General features: G+C 39.9%; 2 protein-coding genes and 1 long non-coding RNA gene across 4 annotated transcripts; 2 read left to right on the top strand and 1 right to left on the bottom strand.

The window, feature by feature from the left end:
* The first annotated feature begins 302 nt into the window (after positions 1–302).
* LOC136255665 (uncharacterized) lies at positions 303–3526 on the top strand. 2 transcript variants are annotated; one of them, XM_066048482.1, is made up of 4 exons: positions 303–1175; positions 2185–2293; positions 2759–2987; positions 3122–3526. In XM_066048482.1, the coding sequence occupies exons 1-4, from the start codon at positions 919–921 to the stop codon at positions 3190–3192; spliced, it is 666 nt and encodes a 221-aa protein (XP_065904554.1). In that variant the 5' UTR covers positions 303–918; the 3' UTR covers positions 3193–3526. The 2 variants fall into 2 exon arrangements, 1 of the variants encoding a protein (XP_065904554.1); XR_010701034.1 differs by having other exon boundaries at positions 306–1065.
* A 64-nt stretch (positions 3527–3590) lies between these two features.
* LOC136255653 (uncharacterized) lies at positions 3591–6784 on the top strand. The gene is made up of 6 exons (XM_066048460.1): positions 3591–4033; positions 4079–4281; positions 4319–4574; positions 5571–5698; positions 6185–6334; positions 6555–6784. Exons 1-5 carry the CDS (start codon positions 3868–3870, stop codon positions 6197–6199), a joined length of 768 nt encoding a protein of 255 aa, XP_065904532.1. The 5' UTR covers positions 3591–3867; the 3' UTR covers positions 6200–6334; positions 6555–6784.
* A 201-nt stretch (positions 6785–6985) lies between these two features.
* On the bottom strand, positions 6986–9415 carry LOC136255953 (uncharacterized). The gene is made up of 3 exons (XR_010701233.1): positions 8816–9415; positions 7697–7805; positions 6986–7230 (listed from the first exon to the last, which is right to left on the bottom strand). It is a non-coding gene; the product is annotated as an uncharacterized lncRNA (long non-coding RNA).
* Between the last annotated feature and the right edge of the window lie 9982 nt (positions 9416–19397).

Below are 19397 nucleotides of genomic sequence, written 5' to 3'. Positions count from 1 at the left end.
ACCACCCCATGACAACAGAGTAATCATCGTCCCACTTATTTGAAAGTTGACGAGCCAAGCGTTGATAAAAAACAGAAGCCTCATGAGCCAGACCACCAGAGGCAGACATTACCAGGTGGGTAAAAGAGGCATGCTCCTTCTCACGAATTCTCTGAGCATACTCACGTTTCTTAATGTTCTCGTGCCTCCGATAACAGGAGGCCAGTGATGAGGACGCATTAGAAGCAGCCAGAGGGTTGAACACCCGCACATCCACAAAACATTTTCACTTCTTCCACCCCAAAAACCATTCATGGCGATGTCAAGACGGGCACCATCTTGGATATTGGCAGAAGCAGGGTAGTCCTGCTGTGAAACCGGCTGGAGCTCTGGTTCAACAGCTACCTGAGAGCATACTTCAGTCAGCAGGGTAGCAGTTAGATCTCTGATCTCATTGTGTCGGATAGAAGGCAAGCCACTCTTGGGACAGGATAAAGCATGCTCCACTGAAAAGGAAGTCCCACATGCACAGTGAGCAGGAGTCCGCTGAGGAGACCACCCATAACGTAGTGCCACGGCATCATGAAACGCGGACTTATGCAGTGTAAAGCATTGTTCCTGTAGGGGCCGGGTGGTAAGCCAGTTGGAGGCCCCTTTGGCTGAGGCTAGATCTAAAGCGCGTTGAGAGGAGGGATCCAAGTGGGTACGCAAACTGGAAGATCTATCCGAATAGTTGGAAGATTTGGAATTGCGGATTGCGGACTTGCGAGATAGTTGTTCTGTTGCGACAATCGCAGTGGCTATTCGTCCTGCAGCCGGACACCACCTTTCTGCGCTATTCGTCCGGAACTTCCTGTTTGCACACGTGAGGGCTCACTTGCGTTCAGGTTGAGGCGCACTATTAAAACAGAAGAGTCTTGGTTGGTTCTTGGACGAACTATGGCGGTATCCTTCGAAGTTGGTGACACCTTTTCGTCCTATAAAGATTTGAAGAACCGTGTTGAAGAGTTTGAAAAAATTAATTTCGTTCAGCTTGCCCACAGGGATTCCAGGACATTGGCAGCTGCAGCTAACAGGGCGCCTAAGGTAGTGGAGAAAGCAAATAAAGAGCTTGTGTATTACAGCATTGTGTTAACTTGTGTGCTTGGGGGAAAGAAGCACAAATGTGAAGGATCCGGTGTTAGACCAACACAAAAGTGAGTCCATCATCAGTGTCTGTAGTGTCAGTTATACTCTGATCAAGTTTTTGTGTCTTGTGCATTGGCCAGAGGGTACATGACCAAATTTAATTGTGAAAATAGCCAATGGCTGACGGGTTGCTGTATTTGGTGGATCAACGGATCACGTGATGAACATATTATTCTACTACTCATTGGATTATTGTGTAATACTCTTGATATAGTAATTATTTTACTAATAATGACAAATGCTGCACCTTCATCGCTAAAATGTCCACGCACTGTTTATGGATTTAGCTAGCTACGTAATCATAGATTAGATCCACTACCTAGCTTTAAACACAAAAGTGTTGTTTTTTTGTCATTAATTTTAGTCAAGAGGATGAGACTACGTACAGCCAGCCCATACCACAACTGTAATCCTACAATCATTCTATAATTTACCTTCTTCAGGCTTTATTCTCATGGAAGGAGAGTGTGCCGAGGCCCAGACCGCTGAATTGAGTCAATTCACCGGCTTTCCTGTTAAGAATATTTGCTTCTATAAAGATTGTCAACAGTGCTAGCTTGCCAAGTTAACTTACTCAGGCTGTATCAGTTAAGTCAGTAAAATCCAGACTCCTCAAACACATACCTATCCATGGAAAATGATGTAGCTACTTGTGCAGCACCAGATAGTGGACTATATAGACTACGTACTGTATGCATAAGTTTAATATGACCGCCATAGCTAGCTAGCTAGCTAGCTAAATCCGTAAATCTGAAACGGTGAGTACAGTTGAGAAGTTAAAATGAAGTGAAGTGAGCAGTGTTTTGTCATTATACTAGTAAACTAATTATTATATCAAGAGTATTACAACACTGACATTGCTTACACATCTCCAATGAGCAGTGGAATATGTTCATCATATGAACCGTCTACCCATGATCTATCGACCAATGATTTGCCCAATACAGCAACCCATGGCCGACTGCAATTTCTAACAGTTTATATACCATGTATACTATTTTATGTTCTGCTTTGCAGGACAATCAAGCAAGGCTGCCCAGCTTCAGTGAAACTTTGCTTGACAGAAGATTGCCAGCAGCTCACAGTGTCTCATGTCAATATGAATCACAATCATGATGTCAATAAGGTTGTAACTGATGTTGATTGTGTTGGTTGTGTATGACAGCACTAATGCATAATCTACTGTATAGAGAGAAACTTTGGCAGGGGTAAACTTTAGTTAAATTGCATTTGGTGAAATAAAAACTTTGGCAAATTCAAGCTCATGCAATGTTTAGCTATAAAGAAGCTAATCTGAGACGCTATGAGTAAATGGCGGATTTGGCTAAATCACCAAATTTGTCGAAATTTCCCTCTATACGGTATTGGAGTTGTTGATACTATATACTTTTGTAACCTTTGGTTTGCCTGCACATTATTTATTTGTATAGTAAATTGAATTACAAACATATTGTTAAAACTGGCCTTGAAAGCCTATGAAATAGTGTGCTGTGTATTCTAAACCACTTTGCATGGTAAATATGAGTTTGATGTGGATAATTACAGCTATTAAATGAAATAATTATAATGATAATCCATTTTTTACTAATAGGAGATGTACAGCCATTTACCAAGGCAAAGGCAGTTAAACAGTACCGAAAAAGATGAAGCAAAAGTGTTTTTTGGGATGAAAGTGAACAAGAAACTATTGCAACAGCACTTAAGCAGCTCTGGAAAAGTTGTCACTCTTAAAGACATTTCAAATGTACAAAGAGAACTGAATTCAAGTAGTTCCGGGAATGATTTGGATGGTTTAGTTAGCCGTTTAAGGAAGCTTGAAGGTATATTTATTTTTGCTGTTTTAGTTTTACAGTGCAATTAAATCGAAAGATGTTTAGATGTGTGCTGTAACTTATTGTACATGTAAAGATGTGTTTATATTATATAATAGTGTAACAATTTATCCTAAATTTAGGGTCAGCTGTGGATGTATTTGTTGATGAAAAGAAAGTATTTACAGGGCTGTTTTCCAAGATGCCATGGTGAAATACAATTTCAATTGTTTCCCAGAAGTCTTTTTTTATGCTACTTATAAACTTAATGAATTTCGGATGCCACTGTACTTAATGTTAGTGATTGACAGCAATGGACAAAGCGAAATAGTTTCACTGTTCCTTACATCACTTGAAACCAAGGAAGCCATCACCAACAGGGTAAAGGCTTTCAAATCTGTTAACCCATCATGGTGCAAAGTGGGTGTTGTAGTTACGGACAAAGATTTTACAGTGAGAACTGTGTTTGAGGAGCAATTTCCAGGAGTACAATTACAGATATGCTTGTTTCATGCTTTAAGGTCATTTCGGAGGGAAGTGACAGCTGATAAACTCCTGGAGAAAGGGATTACTCTTTAGAGATCATAACAAAGTTGGGTATTCTCGTTCAGAAGAAGAGTATGAAAAGCATTATGCCACTTTGCTAGAAACTGCTCCTAAATCTGTTGTCAACTACTATAATGCTAACTGGAATGTTATCAAGCACGAGTGGGTAGAATGTTTTAAGTCAGCTTGTGTTACCTTTGGTGAAAGAACCAACAACAGGTTGGAATCAATCAACAGCAAAGTAAAGAGTGTCTGCTCAAAATTTGCTAGCCTCTCACAATTTTTTGACCAGTTTTTTTCAGTGCTATCTGTGTTACGGAATGAATGGGACCATGGCACAGTTATGGCATTGGTGAAGAAGCCAGTTGTCTTTGAGTCTGATCAAGATGAATTTGTGAACTTAGTTACACCGTATGCTTACCAATTTGTTTTGAAACAACAAACATTGCGGAAAAAAGTCAACATTTTAACTCAGCAAAATGATTTCTATACAGTTTCTTCCAGTGAAGGTATTAATATTGCTTCATCAATTATTGTTAGTTTGCTTTTCATAGGTACTTTATCAGTGACTTCTAGCTCTTGCCAATGTGCATTTGCTAACACTATGAAACTGCCTTGTCGTCACATATTTGCGGTGCGTGATTTGCAGAAGTCACCTCTGTATTCTGAAGTTGGTGTTGCCAATAGATGGAAGCTGTCTTACTTGAAGGAGATTTTCAAAAACAAAAGTTCAACAGTTCAAGATTGCTCGTATGAGGTATGTACACCATGTACTATACCTAATGCACCTGCAGGTTAGCTATAGAAGTTCTGGTGATACTGTTCAGGGGACTAGTCGTAGCACACTTACCCAGCATCAGAAATTTCAGAAAGCCAAAGCAATTGTTGACAAATTACCCTCTCTTGCAGCAGAAGTAGGAATGGATGAATTCATGAAGAGAATGGATACACTGAAGCAGGTTCATGATGCCTGGGCTCATGGTGGAAGTGTGATAGTTTTTGATGAAGATGATGAGAATATTCAGCAACTCCGCAATGAGAATAATCCATGTAAGTAACCATATTGTGTAGCAAAAACTTCTGTGGCTTGCTCACCCATTAATGTTTGTAGTTAAAGTTAGCATTTGTCTCATTCAAACTTAGTGCACTTTTTGTCCTAAGAAACGTTACTACCCTAAGAATTAATAGCTATTGAGTAAGTGCTTCATCTATTTTGATAGCACAGAGGTTAATACGGTTGCATTATAAAATTATTGTTATTGCATGTTTTATATAAATACTGTATGTGAGGTTGAAGGAAAGTATTTTTTGCCTTTTGAAGTTTTACATTATACATATATGTGTGTAACTATAAATTGTGACTGAATTTGTGAAAGGTTCCTTTTCCACACATTGTACATGCCAGCAAGCAAAATGATGTAACACTTGATTCCTTATGCTGATTAACTTGCTCTTAGTTTCAAAATTCAGCTAAACACTTTAGCTGCACTCATGGAAAATAAAAAAGTTATGAAGTAAGGCTACATCTCGACCTCGATAACTGACAACCATCTTATCTTGAATATCGATATAATAATGTACTTTTGTAAGCACAGTTTTACATATTTGTTGACGTAAAGTCCTCGTCAAGTCATAAGTTTTACCTGTTCCTCATTTAATTTGATACCTTTCCAAAAGTTTTTCATCTGACTGTGGTTGATATATACTAGATTGCAGAGATTTACTATCATCTCGATAATGAAAGTCTTTATCTAATTTACAATAGGTATCTAGATTATCTGTTTATCTAAATTATCTTCCAGCCCTATTATGAAGCTTCAAGGTTCAGAAATGGGTAGAATTTTGAGTATGAAAAAGTACCTTTTTGTAAATCTGATCACAAATGCCAGAAACTTATGGGGAGCAATGTTTGGAAAACATAAGAATTTCTGAATATGCACTAGGTAGCTAGGTTCCAGCCACCTATGTTCTTTCCCAAAAAAAATTAACTAATTTTTGTTTTCAACATTTCTGGCATACTGTGTGCCATTAATAACTGGATAATAGCTGTTCAGATCAGCAATACAGTGGACACTTGTGAAGGACACTTAGTACCACCTGTCAGTAGTGAAGTAACTATAGATGGTGGTGAGGTTTATCAGAGTCATGATGAGGAGGAGAGGACAATGATGATGGTAAGCAGGCACATACTGTAGCACAGTTCCATTTGTGAATTTGATTAGCAACTGACAATAATGATAGCAGCACACCTGTGCTACTGGACGCCAATCGTAAAGCTATAGCACTTGTACGTATATAATGAATTCTTGACCATATGTTTTGACCAAGGTGTGTACTAATTTAAGCATGTGCCTTTCCCCAGTAGTACCCCCAAAAAGTGTGTCATGTACATCTTATCTGACCACACCCAACAAATTTGTCTTAATGTCAGACACATCATTGAAAAACTATAATGCAAATCTAGTAAATTTTTAATATGAGAAATGTTTACCCAATTACGGTATGATGATTATGACAGTGCATGACAATTGTGCACTGATTTTCAATTATCAAACGTGAATTACAATAAGATGCACCATTTATTTAGTATTCAGGTAGACCAAGCATTCAATTCAACTGCGAACCTGTTTGGTATTTAAATCACACAATTTGTTTGCTAGAATTTCAAGATGTAACACTGCCACCTAAACTAAAGAAGAGAGGCAGGCCAAAAGGGGCAGAGAAAACTGTAATTGGGTTATCTAGAAAGAAGAAAAGATTGGACAAGCCTGTGCCATTTTTAAAGAAGTTGCCACTTGACAGAGGAAGAGGTGAGCAACTAATGTGACCTGATTTTGTAACACCTACCGTTTTGGCACATACACATATATGGACTTCTGTAGGCATGTGAATGCCCATGGATTATTATAGAGGCCTTATAAAATACTGTTTGTCTATATATGTTTTAACATGGTGTACAAAATGTAGGTTTTTCCAAAATCAGGTCACATAAATTATTATATTATACACTATTGTTGTACTGTATTCTAGTAATTCTACAGTGGTTTGTGGAACCTAGAGATTGTCTTTGCACGAAAGGGCTTAATTCAGGAAGATGGTGTTGAAATTCTACCAGAACGCATTACAACATCTTGTTTAGATAACCAAGTCCATTTGGATTCATGCAAGAAGTACTTCACTCAGGATGGATGGATGGCTGTACATAATGTGGTGGAAGCAATAAAGAATCCTGCTTATTACTGTGGCAGCTGTACTCGCCCTATTAATGATGATGAAGATGATTCCATACAATGTGATAGTTGCCTAATATGGTATCATTTCAAGTGCGTGAATTTAAAGCAGAAGCCAAAGTGTGCAGTGTGGTTTTGTCGTTCATGTTATAACAACATTCTTACTTAGTGTTAGTTGACCCCATAGCAGTACTGCATACTCCAACACATCAACCCTTTAAGTCTGTGCACATTATTAGTTGTTTTACATTTTTTAGCAATTAATCCATACAAGTGTATTACACAACAAAACTACAATTTTACATATAACAATCCTGCTGAGAAGTGCTTAAATTAAGTGCTTTGTATCTTTTCTCCTATAAGCTTAAGTGCTGTTGTATTAGTCTCTCATTCACGTTCATCTCCAATAGCAATTTCACTTCATCCTTTTCTGCACTGTTTAACTTTCTTTACCTTGGTAAATGGCTGTACATCTCCTATTAGCAAAAAAATGGAATTTCATTATAATTGTTTAATTTAGTAGCTGTAATTATCCACAGCAAACTCATATTTACCATGCAAAGTGGTTTAGAATACACAGCACACTATTTCATAGGCTTTCAAGGCCAGTTTTAACAATATGTTTGTAATTCAATTTACTATACAAATAAATAATGTGCAGGCAAACCAAAGGTTACAAAAGTATATAGTATCAACAACTCCAATACCGTATAGAGGGAAATTTCGACAAATTTGGTGATTTAGCCAAATCCGCCATTTACTCATAGCGTCTCAGATTAGCTTCTTTATAGCTAAACATTGCATGAGCTTGAATTTGCCAAAGTTTTTATTTCACCAAATGCAATTTAACTAAAGTTTACCCCTGCCAAAGTTTCTCTCTATACAGTAGATTATGCATTAGTGCTGTCATACACAACCAACACAATCAACATCAGTTACAACCTTATTGACATCATGATTGTGATTCATATTGACATGAGACACTGTGAGCTCCTGGCAATCTTCTGTCAAGCAAAGTTTCACTGAAGCTGGGCAGCCTTGCTTGATTGTCCTGCAAAGCAGAACATAAAATAGTATACATGGTATATAAACTGTTAGAAATTGCAGTCGGCCATGGGTTGCTGTATTGGGCAAATCATTGGTCGATAGATCATGGGTAGACGGTTCATATGATGAACATATTCCACTGCTCATTGGAGATGTGTAAGCAATGTCAGTGTTGTAATACTCTTGATATAATAATTAGTTTACTAGTATAATGACAAAACACTGCTCACTTCACTTCATTTTAACTTCTCAACTGTACTCACCGTTTCAGATTTACGGATTTAGCTAGCTAGCTAGCTAGCTATGGCAGTCATATTAAACTTATGCATACAGTACGTAGTCTATATAGTCCACTATCTGGTGCTGCACAAGTAGCTACATCATTTTCCATGGATAGGTATGTGTTTGAGGAGTCTGGATTTTACTGACTTAACTGATACAGCCTGAGTAAGTTAACTTGGCAAGCTAGCACTGTTGACAATCTTTATAGAAGCAAATATTCTTAACAGGAAAGCCGGTGAATTGACTCAATTCAGCAGTCTGGGCCTCAGCACACTCTCCTTCCATGAGAATAAAGCCTGAAGAAGGTAAATTATAGAATGATTGTAGGATTACAGTTGTGGTATGGGCTGGCTGTACGTAGTCTCATCCTCTTGACTAAAATTAATGACAAAAAAAACAACACTTTTGTGTTTAAAACTAGGTAGTGGATCTAATCTATGATTACGTAGCTAGCTAAATCCATAAACAGTGCGTGGACATTTTAGCGATGAAGGTGCAGCATTTGTCATTATTAGTAAAATAATTACTATATCAAGAGTATTACACAATAATCCAATGAGTAGTAGAATAATATGTTCATCACGTGATCCGTTGATCCACCAAATACAGCAACCCGTCAGCCATTGGCTATTTTCACAATTAAATTTGGTCATGTACCCTCTGGCCAATGCACAAGACACAAAAACTTGATCAGAGTATAACTGACACTACAGACACTGATGATGGACTCACTTTTGTGTTGGTCTAACACCGGATCCTTCACATTTGTGCTTCTTTCCCCCAAGCACACAAGTTAACACAATGCTGTAATACACAAGCTCTTTATTTGCTTTCTCCACTACCTTAGGCGCCCTGTTAGCTGCAGCTGCCAATGTCCTGGAATCCCTGTGGGCAAGCTGAACGAAATTAATTTTTTCAAACTCTTCAACACGATTCTTCAAATCTTTATAGGACGAAAAGGTGTCACCAACTTCGAAGGATACCGCCATAGTTCGTCCAAGAACCAACCAAGACTCTTCTGTTTTAATAGTGCGCCTCAACCTGAACGAAACGTGAGCCCTCACGTGTGCAAACAGGAAGTGCCGGACGAATAGCGCAGAAAGGTGGTGTCCGGCTGCCGGACGAATAGCCACTGCGTTTAACAATAGCCTAATTGGTACCCCGGTCCAGAATGAATTGTGAAAGAGGCTCAGTAATGTGACACGAGGCTGAGTACTCCTCAGCTGCAATAAGAGTGACTGACTCCTATTTGATTGGTTCTTTTAGAGTGACTGACTCCTATTTGAGTGACTGACTCCTATTTGAGGCTGACTCCTATTTGAGTGACTGACTCCTATTTGAGGTTCTTTTAGAGTGACTGACTCCTATTTGATTGGTTCTTCAAATAGGCTGACTCCTATTTGATTGGTTCTTTGTTGTGTGATCGTTTGAACAAGTGGAAATCTGGTGTTGATGGTATCTTAGATCTTTGGCAAGCTGCAGGTGCTCTTCAGCGGGGCTCTTCAGCTCGATCTGTCGCTACTTCTGCTGAGTCTTTGGAGAAGGGGAACATTAGATGTGCTTTGCGCTGGGCCTCAGATGGACGTTATGGTAATTCGCTACGTACTCTAGGCTCTAGGGGTGTTGCTTCCGCCTACGACAATGTTGCAGCTCGGGATGATTTGATCCATCGTCATCCTCTTAATGTAGCCTTACTTGCTGGTAAGCTTGATTCTCGTCTTGCTCCTTGGTTTTGTGGTGCCGCGGCACCATTGACTGCATTGGTGAAGGGTTCTGGTGCCTTTCGTCCAATTGTTGTTGGTGAGACCCTTCGTCGTCTGGTCAGCAAGGTATGTTGTGTGTCTGTGCGTGATTCACTTCCTAGTTTGCTACTTCCTCATGGTCAAGTTGGTGTAGGTATTCGTAATGGATTAGAAGCTGCTGTACATTCTCTTCGTACCATCCTTGCTACTGCATGTGGGCTCTAATTCACTACCAGAAAAGTATGCCATGAAACGTCTATGTTTTTTCCATGAAATGTTAAACCGCCCCTATGAAATGTACCATGAAAGTCAATTCATGGTATAGCATGGGTTGTATCATGGGCCATGAAATGCATCTCCAGATCAGATTTTCATGGTAAATTCATGGCATTGCAGAGATTTCATGGGTGCAGTACCCATGAAACGTTAAAATTCATGGGATAAACCATAGGTATTTTCATTGGTATTTCATGGTTATTTTCATGGCAATTTCATGCACTGTTTCTGGTAGTGATTGTGAACTATGTTGCTTAAAGGTGGACATGACCAATGCATTATTATGCATCACAGTTAGACAAAATATGTATGCATTAACAAATTTACTTGGTTAGTCTATGTGTGACGCGGTCCTAGTAATAATAATAATCTGCAACTATGTGCATCAGGGGAAGCCGTTCCATCTCTTACAGATCATTTTATTCTTTATTTTTATTTATTTATTAAGGCTTTACAGTACAAGTGCTGAAGGTCTGTAGGACACCTGGTCCTACAGCCTGTTTAAATCATCTGATGCTTCCCCGGAGCTGGGCCTTGTAAGTGGCCCTAGGAACTTTTAATTGTCCCCATTATTGTTATATCAGTTGTGTCCAGCACACATACCTTTTGTGCTGGGGGCTGTAGGCAGGAATAAAAAAATAGATTTAAAAAGAGCTGTGTCAATAACAGAGTGAAAACGCGGTCTCAATGACTAAGGAAGGGTCACTTGATGAAGAGAGTTGAGCCAGTTCTTCCCCAGCTGGCGACGACCCCGACACCCCTTCTACAAAATATGATCATGCAAATGTTATACGCAACACTTAACTGCACTGAATAACTAGCTAGCTCAAATTACAACTACAGAAAAGTGTCATTTAGTAGGTATCCCACAAGTTACCAACATCTGTCTGTTCCAGAAATGAAAAGGTTGACAAAGATGTTTTGTTTTGTTGGGACAAACTGTAGCCACCTGTATAAAATAGTTTGTGGTGACAAAACTTTTGCTTCAATATCTTTTCAAAGTGCATGAATTCATGTACTGATAGTCTTCGGCCACCCTCCTCATGTATTTCAAGTAAACTTTGGAAAGTGGTAAGTTTAGGAGAGTTCTCTATTAACACTCTAATACCCACAACAGATATTGATGCTACAGACAGAAACACATGTACTAGTCCACCATGAGCTGAAACTGACATCATAAAGGTATCGGAGACAACTGTGGCTGTTGAAATGACATACAGTTGCTGTAAGTTAAGGTTATGGGCAAGTGAGAGGGATGCAAGAGGATCACTGAGATTAACAATTCTATAACATCTCAGTTCCTTACAGCTAGTAAGAATGTCCTTTGTTGTGGTGGAATGAAGATTATGCACTGCACAGTACTTCAGAGATATTAAATAACTCAATGAAAGCACACCATTCTCAATTGGCACTTCTTTACACGATCTGCATGAAGTATACAAGCAGTGAATCTCCAATGCTAACAACCATGAGCATCTCTGATACAAAGAAGCTAAACTTTTCTTATGACCAGCATCTCCTGTTGATGGGGTAACAATAATACAGTAATCTACCACCAGGTGGGTCAGTTTCATGTTACTTAGTATTTCCCACAGTTGAATTTGATTCTCCACAGCAGAAACTGATATGCCTACCATGTTGAGTCCTTGAAAATTGTGACAGTGACTTGCAATAGCTTGTAGACCATGTAGGCTCGTCAAGCATTGGCAGCACCTGCTGATTTTAAGTTGTTGAAGATGAGGACACACAATGGCAATTTGTTCTATATCACTTGGAAGTAAGCAGTTATATTTTGATACATCAAAATGTGTCACACAATGAATACTAGTCACAATGTTATAGAACTGTGGGTAGTAACCAAGCAATAATGTCTCAGCCTTGTAGAAAATCTGACCAGCTCTATAGCAGTCAGTTAGCTGTAAATAATCCATCCCTTGTATTCCACATTGTTTAGCTTGCACAAAAGGAAGAGCAGCTGTTTGTCCAAGATGTAGTTGAAAAGCTGGTAGAACTGGAGAAAGATTTAATGGTATTTTATAACGTGGATAAATTTTTAACCAAGCATTATGACCTGCTGGTACTTTTGAGTTCCATTGTTGCCAGTTAACTATCAACTCCTTTACCATTGGCATCTGAAACACAGTAAAGATAATGATCAATTTTGGTGGCCTAAATTTTACTCTTGCCCATTCTTCTAACACATAAAAAAACATTGCTGGTTGAGCATATACTGTAACATATAATGTTAGATTTTGCAACTTTAAACCAATTTCAAGTAAATGTCGGACATAGGTGAACATACCAATATCTAATGTATGTAACTGTTTCATTTTTTTTACAGCCTCTCCTAGTAGCGCTAGTTGATTACGATTCAATCTCACTACTGGTAGACTAAGATGACTTACATTGCTGCAGTATTGTAGTATTTCCTCCAGTTTTGGTGCCAAGTATCCTGGAAAGGCTAGTCGTTTGATGTGTTCTCCACGCTTCTTCAACGTGTTCTTGACACAAGTCTCCTCACGAGAGTCGTAATAATCCCACACAAATTCATGCCATAGTGACGGTGTTTTGCTTACAGTTTGTAGTTTCTGTGAAACGTACAGCAGGTTGACTTTATCACGTGAAAACAAGTACGAAACGATCATAACCAGTAGCTCTGTTGGAAGAGTAAAGATAGGAACGTCAATAACGGACTGGTCCTGCTCCATCAGTAATAGCTATTCCGGTAGCTTTCCGTATATTTCCTAATTTGACATTGGTTAAGTACGTATAGGTAGTAATAAGTATATAGTTGGGTAATAAGTAGTAGTATGTTGTAGTTTTCAGTATGTACGTGTGTTATGATCATCATAGTTTTCATTTTTTTATAAGTGGGGGTCCGACTTCAACTGGAATCCGACACGAATCACTTGGAATCCATAAATGGAATCTGGAATCTTGATGAAGAATCTGAAATCTCTGGGTATTTGTAAAACCGGGAAGGGAATGGGAGCGGGAGATTGCTTGGTAAAAACCGGGAACCGGGAGCTGGAAGATCACGCGTACTTACTCTTTTCACCACCTTTCATAACCCTTACGTAATATGAAGCTCAAAAGCATCCAGACTTCCTACTGTAGTTGTTGCTCTCTCTCTTCGACGTTAGAGCACACGTCTAGTAGTTTCCGCGAGTAGTCGACTTTAGGGGAAGCGTCCAGTAGCTAGTTGCCACGAGTAGTCGACTTTAGGAGAAGCGTCTAGTAGTATTAGCGTTAGCAGTTAGGGTTAGGGTTAGAGTTCAGCTTTGGTTTCTTCTTCACCTTTAGGGTTAGGTTCTTCTTACTATATACAGCTTACTTCGTGAGTCACATTTATAAGATAGAAAAGAAGGGAATCAAAGGAACTAGCAGCTGTAGCATAATCGGTAGCACACTGGACTATCACAATGGAATCCCGGATTCGATTCTCCTTCAGGATTGCACTTTTTTTCGCCTTTTTGGTTCACCGGTTTTTGTCTAAGTTCTACAGGGATATGAAATAGGGTGAAAAGAGTAACTCAGATAATGGAATGTAGGAAGTCTACAGTAGGAAGTCTGGATGCTTTTGAGCTTCATATTACGTAAGGGTTATGAAAGGTTTCGAATACCCACACTACAAGCAACTAACCACACTATGAAAGGTTTCGAATACCCAAAATACCCACACTACAAGTAGTCGCCCCTGGTGACTACTTGTAGTGTGGGTATTAGACGCTTCCCCTAATACCCACACTACAAGCAAGCGTTGTTTTAGCACTACAGATGATGCAGATGAAGACCCACGCAAGTAGTCACCAGGGGCGAATCTAGGAGCTGGTAGGAAGGGGGGTGGACATAAACAGGGTAAGTTGTAGGTGGTTGGGGAGAGCAAGATTCTCTGCATTTTGAAGCAGCAAATAATCACCTCTTAGTAGTGTCTCACTGTTGATTTTTGCTATTTTGGCCTTTTCAGATGGTTGTGAAGCCTTAAAAGCTGTTTTAAAAAGCTCTGAATGTCTTAAACAAACACGATAATTATTTGTAGAGGCGCTAGTAAGTAAGAAGGCGCTGGGTGACTATTTTACAGCTAGTTTGACTTTGGTTCGCTATGGTTTCAGGTAATTTGTAATAAATGCTAGTAAAATGTGCATATTTTTATGAGTTGACAAACTGATCTTGGCCTGACAAAGTTTAGGGGCTATTTTAATCAGAAACATGGCTAGTCTCGCGCCGCCTGTCCTTATACCTAGAATAGGGTCTGGTGAAACTGAGTACAAAAATTTTTAACGCCGGAGTTTTAATTGCATGACGTTAACATTGCTGCGTCACTGCTCACTGTAAAGCGTGGATCGATGACCAAGAGGCTCTAGCTAATAGAGGGATTCAGTTGTCATGTAGACGGGTTTCAGTTGACACAGTTTAATGGCTTCTGGTCATTATTATTATTATTGGTTAAATAGGGCAGACAGCCGAGGCTGATTAGGCCCTACATGGTACAAGTAAATACATTATAGACATTCAACTATGGCCTCTGAAAATTTTGTTAAATTGTCCATTTCTGTCAGAGGTATTTGTAGTACATTCCATTATCTGATCGTCTTCGGGAAAAAGCTTGTCATATGTGCAGTGGTACTTGTGGATGGTATCATTAGGTGGAATGGGTGATTTTGTCTAGTATGTGTGGTGGTAAAGTGATAGTAATCAGGTAGAGATAAGCCAATCATGTCGTGCATTATTTGGTAAAGATGTTTAGTCTTTGTTGCTTCCTTCTCTTTGCTAATGGCAACCAATTAAGCTGTTCCAGCATACTACTGACACTACTGTGATAGTTATAGTCAGAAAGGACCCATCTTGCAGCACGCCTCTGGACTTTTTCTAAAAGTGTTATTTGTACAATGTAATGTGGGTCCCAAACAACACATGCGTATTCCATTAATGGTCGAACTAATAATAAGTATGCTTGATATCAGTTGAACATTTAGTAAGGTGGTGTTTGAGAAAGTTTAACATCCTTGTAGCCTTACTAGCAACATTAGTAACATGGGTAGACCATGAAAGGTGATCGTCCAACGTCACTCCAAAGTGTGAAGTAATCATACAAAAAAAAGTCTCTACCAATTCCGATGTGTTCACTTTTAAGAAAAAGAAAAACAAGTTATGGAAGAAATATCTTAACTCACTCTACTAGTGATCTATCCAATTCCAAGTCTGTTAATAAACAACTGAGGAACTTAACCTGCAATCTGAAGAATGATTGAGAGACCACTCTGCAAATTCAAATCCAAAAGCTTTTTGGAGTTACATTAACTCAAAAATGAAGATCTGACCGGTTATCTCTGAGTTACTTTGTCCTGACTGCTCCTTGGTCAATTCTGATGATGATATGGCTACACTTTTTAATAATTATTTTTCTAGTGTTTTTACAAGTGAAGATACCACTACCATCCCTACAACTTATCCATCTAGTGTGTAATGATGGACTTAATATTTTAATGTATTAATTATTGATTGTACCAATTAATGTATGAAATGTACGCATGCGCAGTTTGGAGTTTTGACAGTTTCCCTCCAGACTTGCTTAGGCTGTGATTGAAGTGATTAGTGCTTTAGTGCTTTAGTGGTGAGACCACAAACATCACAACTGGAGACGAGGATATAGACTACGTACGTACGCGTTGTTTATCCTGATGTAATAATGGCCGCTACTTCGACTTGATTGGTTCGTTACCAGTGTTCAACCCTGACAAGGACAAAATTGACGCCTATTTGGAACGCGTGCAGTTGTTTATGGATGCCAATGGCATTCAAGGAGATGAAAAGTGAGTGGCAGTCTTACTCACGGCCATTGGAAGTGACACTTACGCACTGCTACGCAGTTTGTTGGCGCCTACAAAACCGCGCGACAAGACTTTTCAGGATCTTACAGACACATTGCAGCGTCACTTTGACCCTAAACCACTAGTGATAGCGGAGAGATTCCACTTCCATAGGCGAGACCAAGCCGAAGGCGAGAGCGTTAGTGAATATTTGGCGGAGTTGAGGCGTCTAGCTACCCACTGCGAATTTGAGCAATACTTGGAACAAGTCTTGAGAGACCGTCTGGTGTGTGGTATTCGTCATGATAACACGCAGAAACGTTTGTTACTTGAATCTAACCTGTCCTTGACTAAAGCAGTGGATATTGCTCGCAGTGTGGAAGCTGCTGAGAAACAGTCTACACAGTTGAAGGAAAAGGGATCAGCTAATGCTAGTCAAGTGTTGAAGGTTCAGACACCAAAGACTAAGGAATTATGTGACAAGCAAGGTGCTTGCATACGTTGTGGAACACATGGACATCAGACAAGAGACTGTCACCACAAGAATGCTAAGTGTTTTAAATGTGGCAAAACAGGACATTTGGCTAAGGTCTGCAAGTCTAGGTTGCCGAACAAACCTTCTACAAGCCAGACAGGATCGTGAGAGGCCAAATGGATTGATGAGTCTTCAGAGAGTTAGCCAATTGACCAAGTGACTGGCAAGGCAACTAGACCATTTACTGTGGAGTTGTGTGTAGAAGGCACCACATTAATGTTTGAAGTCGATACTGGTGCAGCTGTCACTCTGGTATCTGAGGAGACATACAAGAGGCATTTCCCCAGCAAGACCCTACAGCGATCTTCTATGAGATTGAAGACCTATACTGAAGAACAAGTTCAGGTACTTGGACAAATTGTTGTTGATGTATGTTATGGTATACAAAAGGGCCCTTATGTATTGTATGTGGTAAAGGGGGTAGGCTCTAGTCTCCTAGGGAGGGATTGGCTTAGACACATTAGACTGGACTGGAGGAGTGTTGCACAGACTGTGGCTAATATCAAGTCTGTATGTCACTTGCCACTGCTAGAGAGGTATTCTGAGGTTTTCAATGACCAATTAGGAAAATTTAAGACAGGAAAGGCTCATCTTGAAGTTCAACCAAAAGCTGTTCCAAAGTTTTGTAAGCCCCGCCCAGTGCCCTTGGCATTGAAAGAAACCTTAGAAAGGGAGCTCTCCAGGCTAGAAGAATTAGGTATATTAGAAAGAGTTATTCATAGTGAATGGGCTGCCCCTGTGGTAGTTGTCCCCTAGGGTGATGGAGCCCTAAGAGTATGTGGGGACTACAAGGTAACAATTAATCCTGCTTTAGTGGTAGACAAGTACCCATTGCCAAGGCCAGATGAACTAATGGCCCAATTAGCAGGTGGTCAGAAGTTTTCGAAACTTGACTTGAGTCAAGCGTATCAACAAATTGAACTAGATTGCGAGTCCCGTAAATATGTCACTATCAACACCCATCAAGGGTTATACCAGTATACCCGAGTGCCCTTGGGGTAGCATCTGCCCCAGCATTGCTCCAAAAGACAATGGATTCGTTGTTACAAGGAATACCGCATACTATATGCTACCTTGATGACATTCTCGTTACGGGTAAAACAGATGTGGAGCATTTACAAAACCTTGAAAAAGTGTTGAAACGATTACAGGAACAAGGCTTAAAGGTCAAGGTTGAGAAGTGCAAGTTCATGGAACCCTCAGTAGAATACTTGGGCCACTGTATTGACTCTAGTGGTGTTCATACAACAACAGAGAAAGTCAAGGCTATCTTAAATGCTCCAGTACCACAAAATGCACAACAACTGAGGTCCTTCCTTGTAATTGGGCTGCTACATTATTATGGGAAATTTGTGGACAATCTTTCATCTCTACTCCACCCTCTTAACCAACTGCTGAAGGCGGGAAGTAGTTGGAAGTGGTCAGCAAAGTGTTATAAAGCTTTCCAACAAGCCAAAGAACGTTTGGCATCAGCACCAGTGTTAGCACATTACGACATCACTCAGAAATTAAAACTTGCTGCAGACGCATCGTCATATGGAATTGGGGCTGTTATTTCTCATGTGTATGACAATGGTAGTGAAAGGCCCATCGCTTACGCTTCCCGTACTCTCTCAAGATCTGAAAAGAATTATTCACAAATAGATAAGGAGGCATTAGCACTTATATTTGGTGTACAAAAGTTTCATACTTACCTGTATGGTAGAAACTTTATTCTAGTAACAGATCATAAACCATTAGTTATGCTGCTGGGTCCTAAGAAGGCCATTCCACCACTGGCTGCAGCGAGGCTGCAGCGTTGGGCCATAATCTTGGCAGCTTACTCATATGATATTGAGTATAGGCCAACACACCAACATGCTAATGCTGATGGGTTGTCACGCCTCCCTGTTGAAGCAGAAACCAATGATTTTGATGAAGCAAGCTTATTTAATGTTGCCCAGATATCAGCATTGCCTGTTACATCCAAAGAAGTAGAGTTAGCAACTAAGAAAGATTCCGTTTTAAGTAAAGTATATAGGTACACCCGATCAGGATGGCCTGCTCGGGTAAGTGCTGACTTAGCAGTCTACAAGAATCGGAAAGATGAGCTTACTATTGAAGGTGGCTGCCTGCTTTGGGGAATACGTGTTGTGATACCCAAAGCAATTCAGAAACAGGTCTTGGAGGAACTACATCAAGATCATCCTGGGATTGTAAGGATGAAAGCTGTGGCGAGGAGTTATGTTTGGTGGGATGGAGTGGACAAAGATATTGAGGCAGTGGTGAAAGAATGTCAAGCATGCCAAACTGTTAGGAATGTACCACCCAAGGCATCACTCCACCCTTGGTTATGGCCCAGTAAGCCATGGCAGCGGGTTCATGTGGATTTTGTAGGGCCTTTTTGTGGCCAAATGTTTTTGTTACTTTGTGATGCACATTCTAAGTGGCCCGAAATAGTTGAAATGACCAGTATTACAGCTAATAAAACTATTCAAGAGTTGCGCAAGATATTTTCATCGTATGGGTTGCCTGAGCAGGTAGTCACGGATAATGGTCCGCAGTTTACGTCGGAAGAATTTGCCACGTTCATGAGGAACAATGGGGTAAAACATATTAAGTGTGCACCCTACACCCATCATCCAATGGGGCGGTAGAGAGACTAGTTCAGACTTTCAAAAGGCCATGAAGGCCAGTGAGAAAGATGGTCGTACAACATCTCACCGTTTAGCTAGTTTTCTACTCTCGTATAGAAGCACACCCCATGCTACCACCAATGCACCACCAAGCGAGTTGTTTCTAAAAAGGACCTTAAGGACAAGGCTAGATCTTCTTAAGCCAAAGGTAGATACTGCAGTCCTTAGCAAACAGTAAAACCAGAAGTTTTAGCATGATCTCCATTGCCGGAGTAGGAAGTATGTTGTGGGGCAAAATATCATGGTACTAAACTTGCGGGCAGGACCCAAATGGGT

Source organism: Dysidea avara, chromosome 1 (assembly GCF_963678975.1).
Source record: "Dysidea avara chromosome 1, odDysAvar1.4, whole genome shotgun sequence".
In the NCBI taxonomy this organism is placed as follows: Eukaryota; Metazoa; Porifera; class Demospongiae; order Dictyoceratida; family Dysideidae; genus Dysidea; species Dysidea avara.
This window is presented reverse-complemented; position numbering and strand designations above follow the sequence as displayed.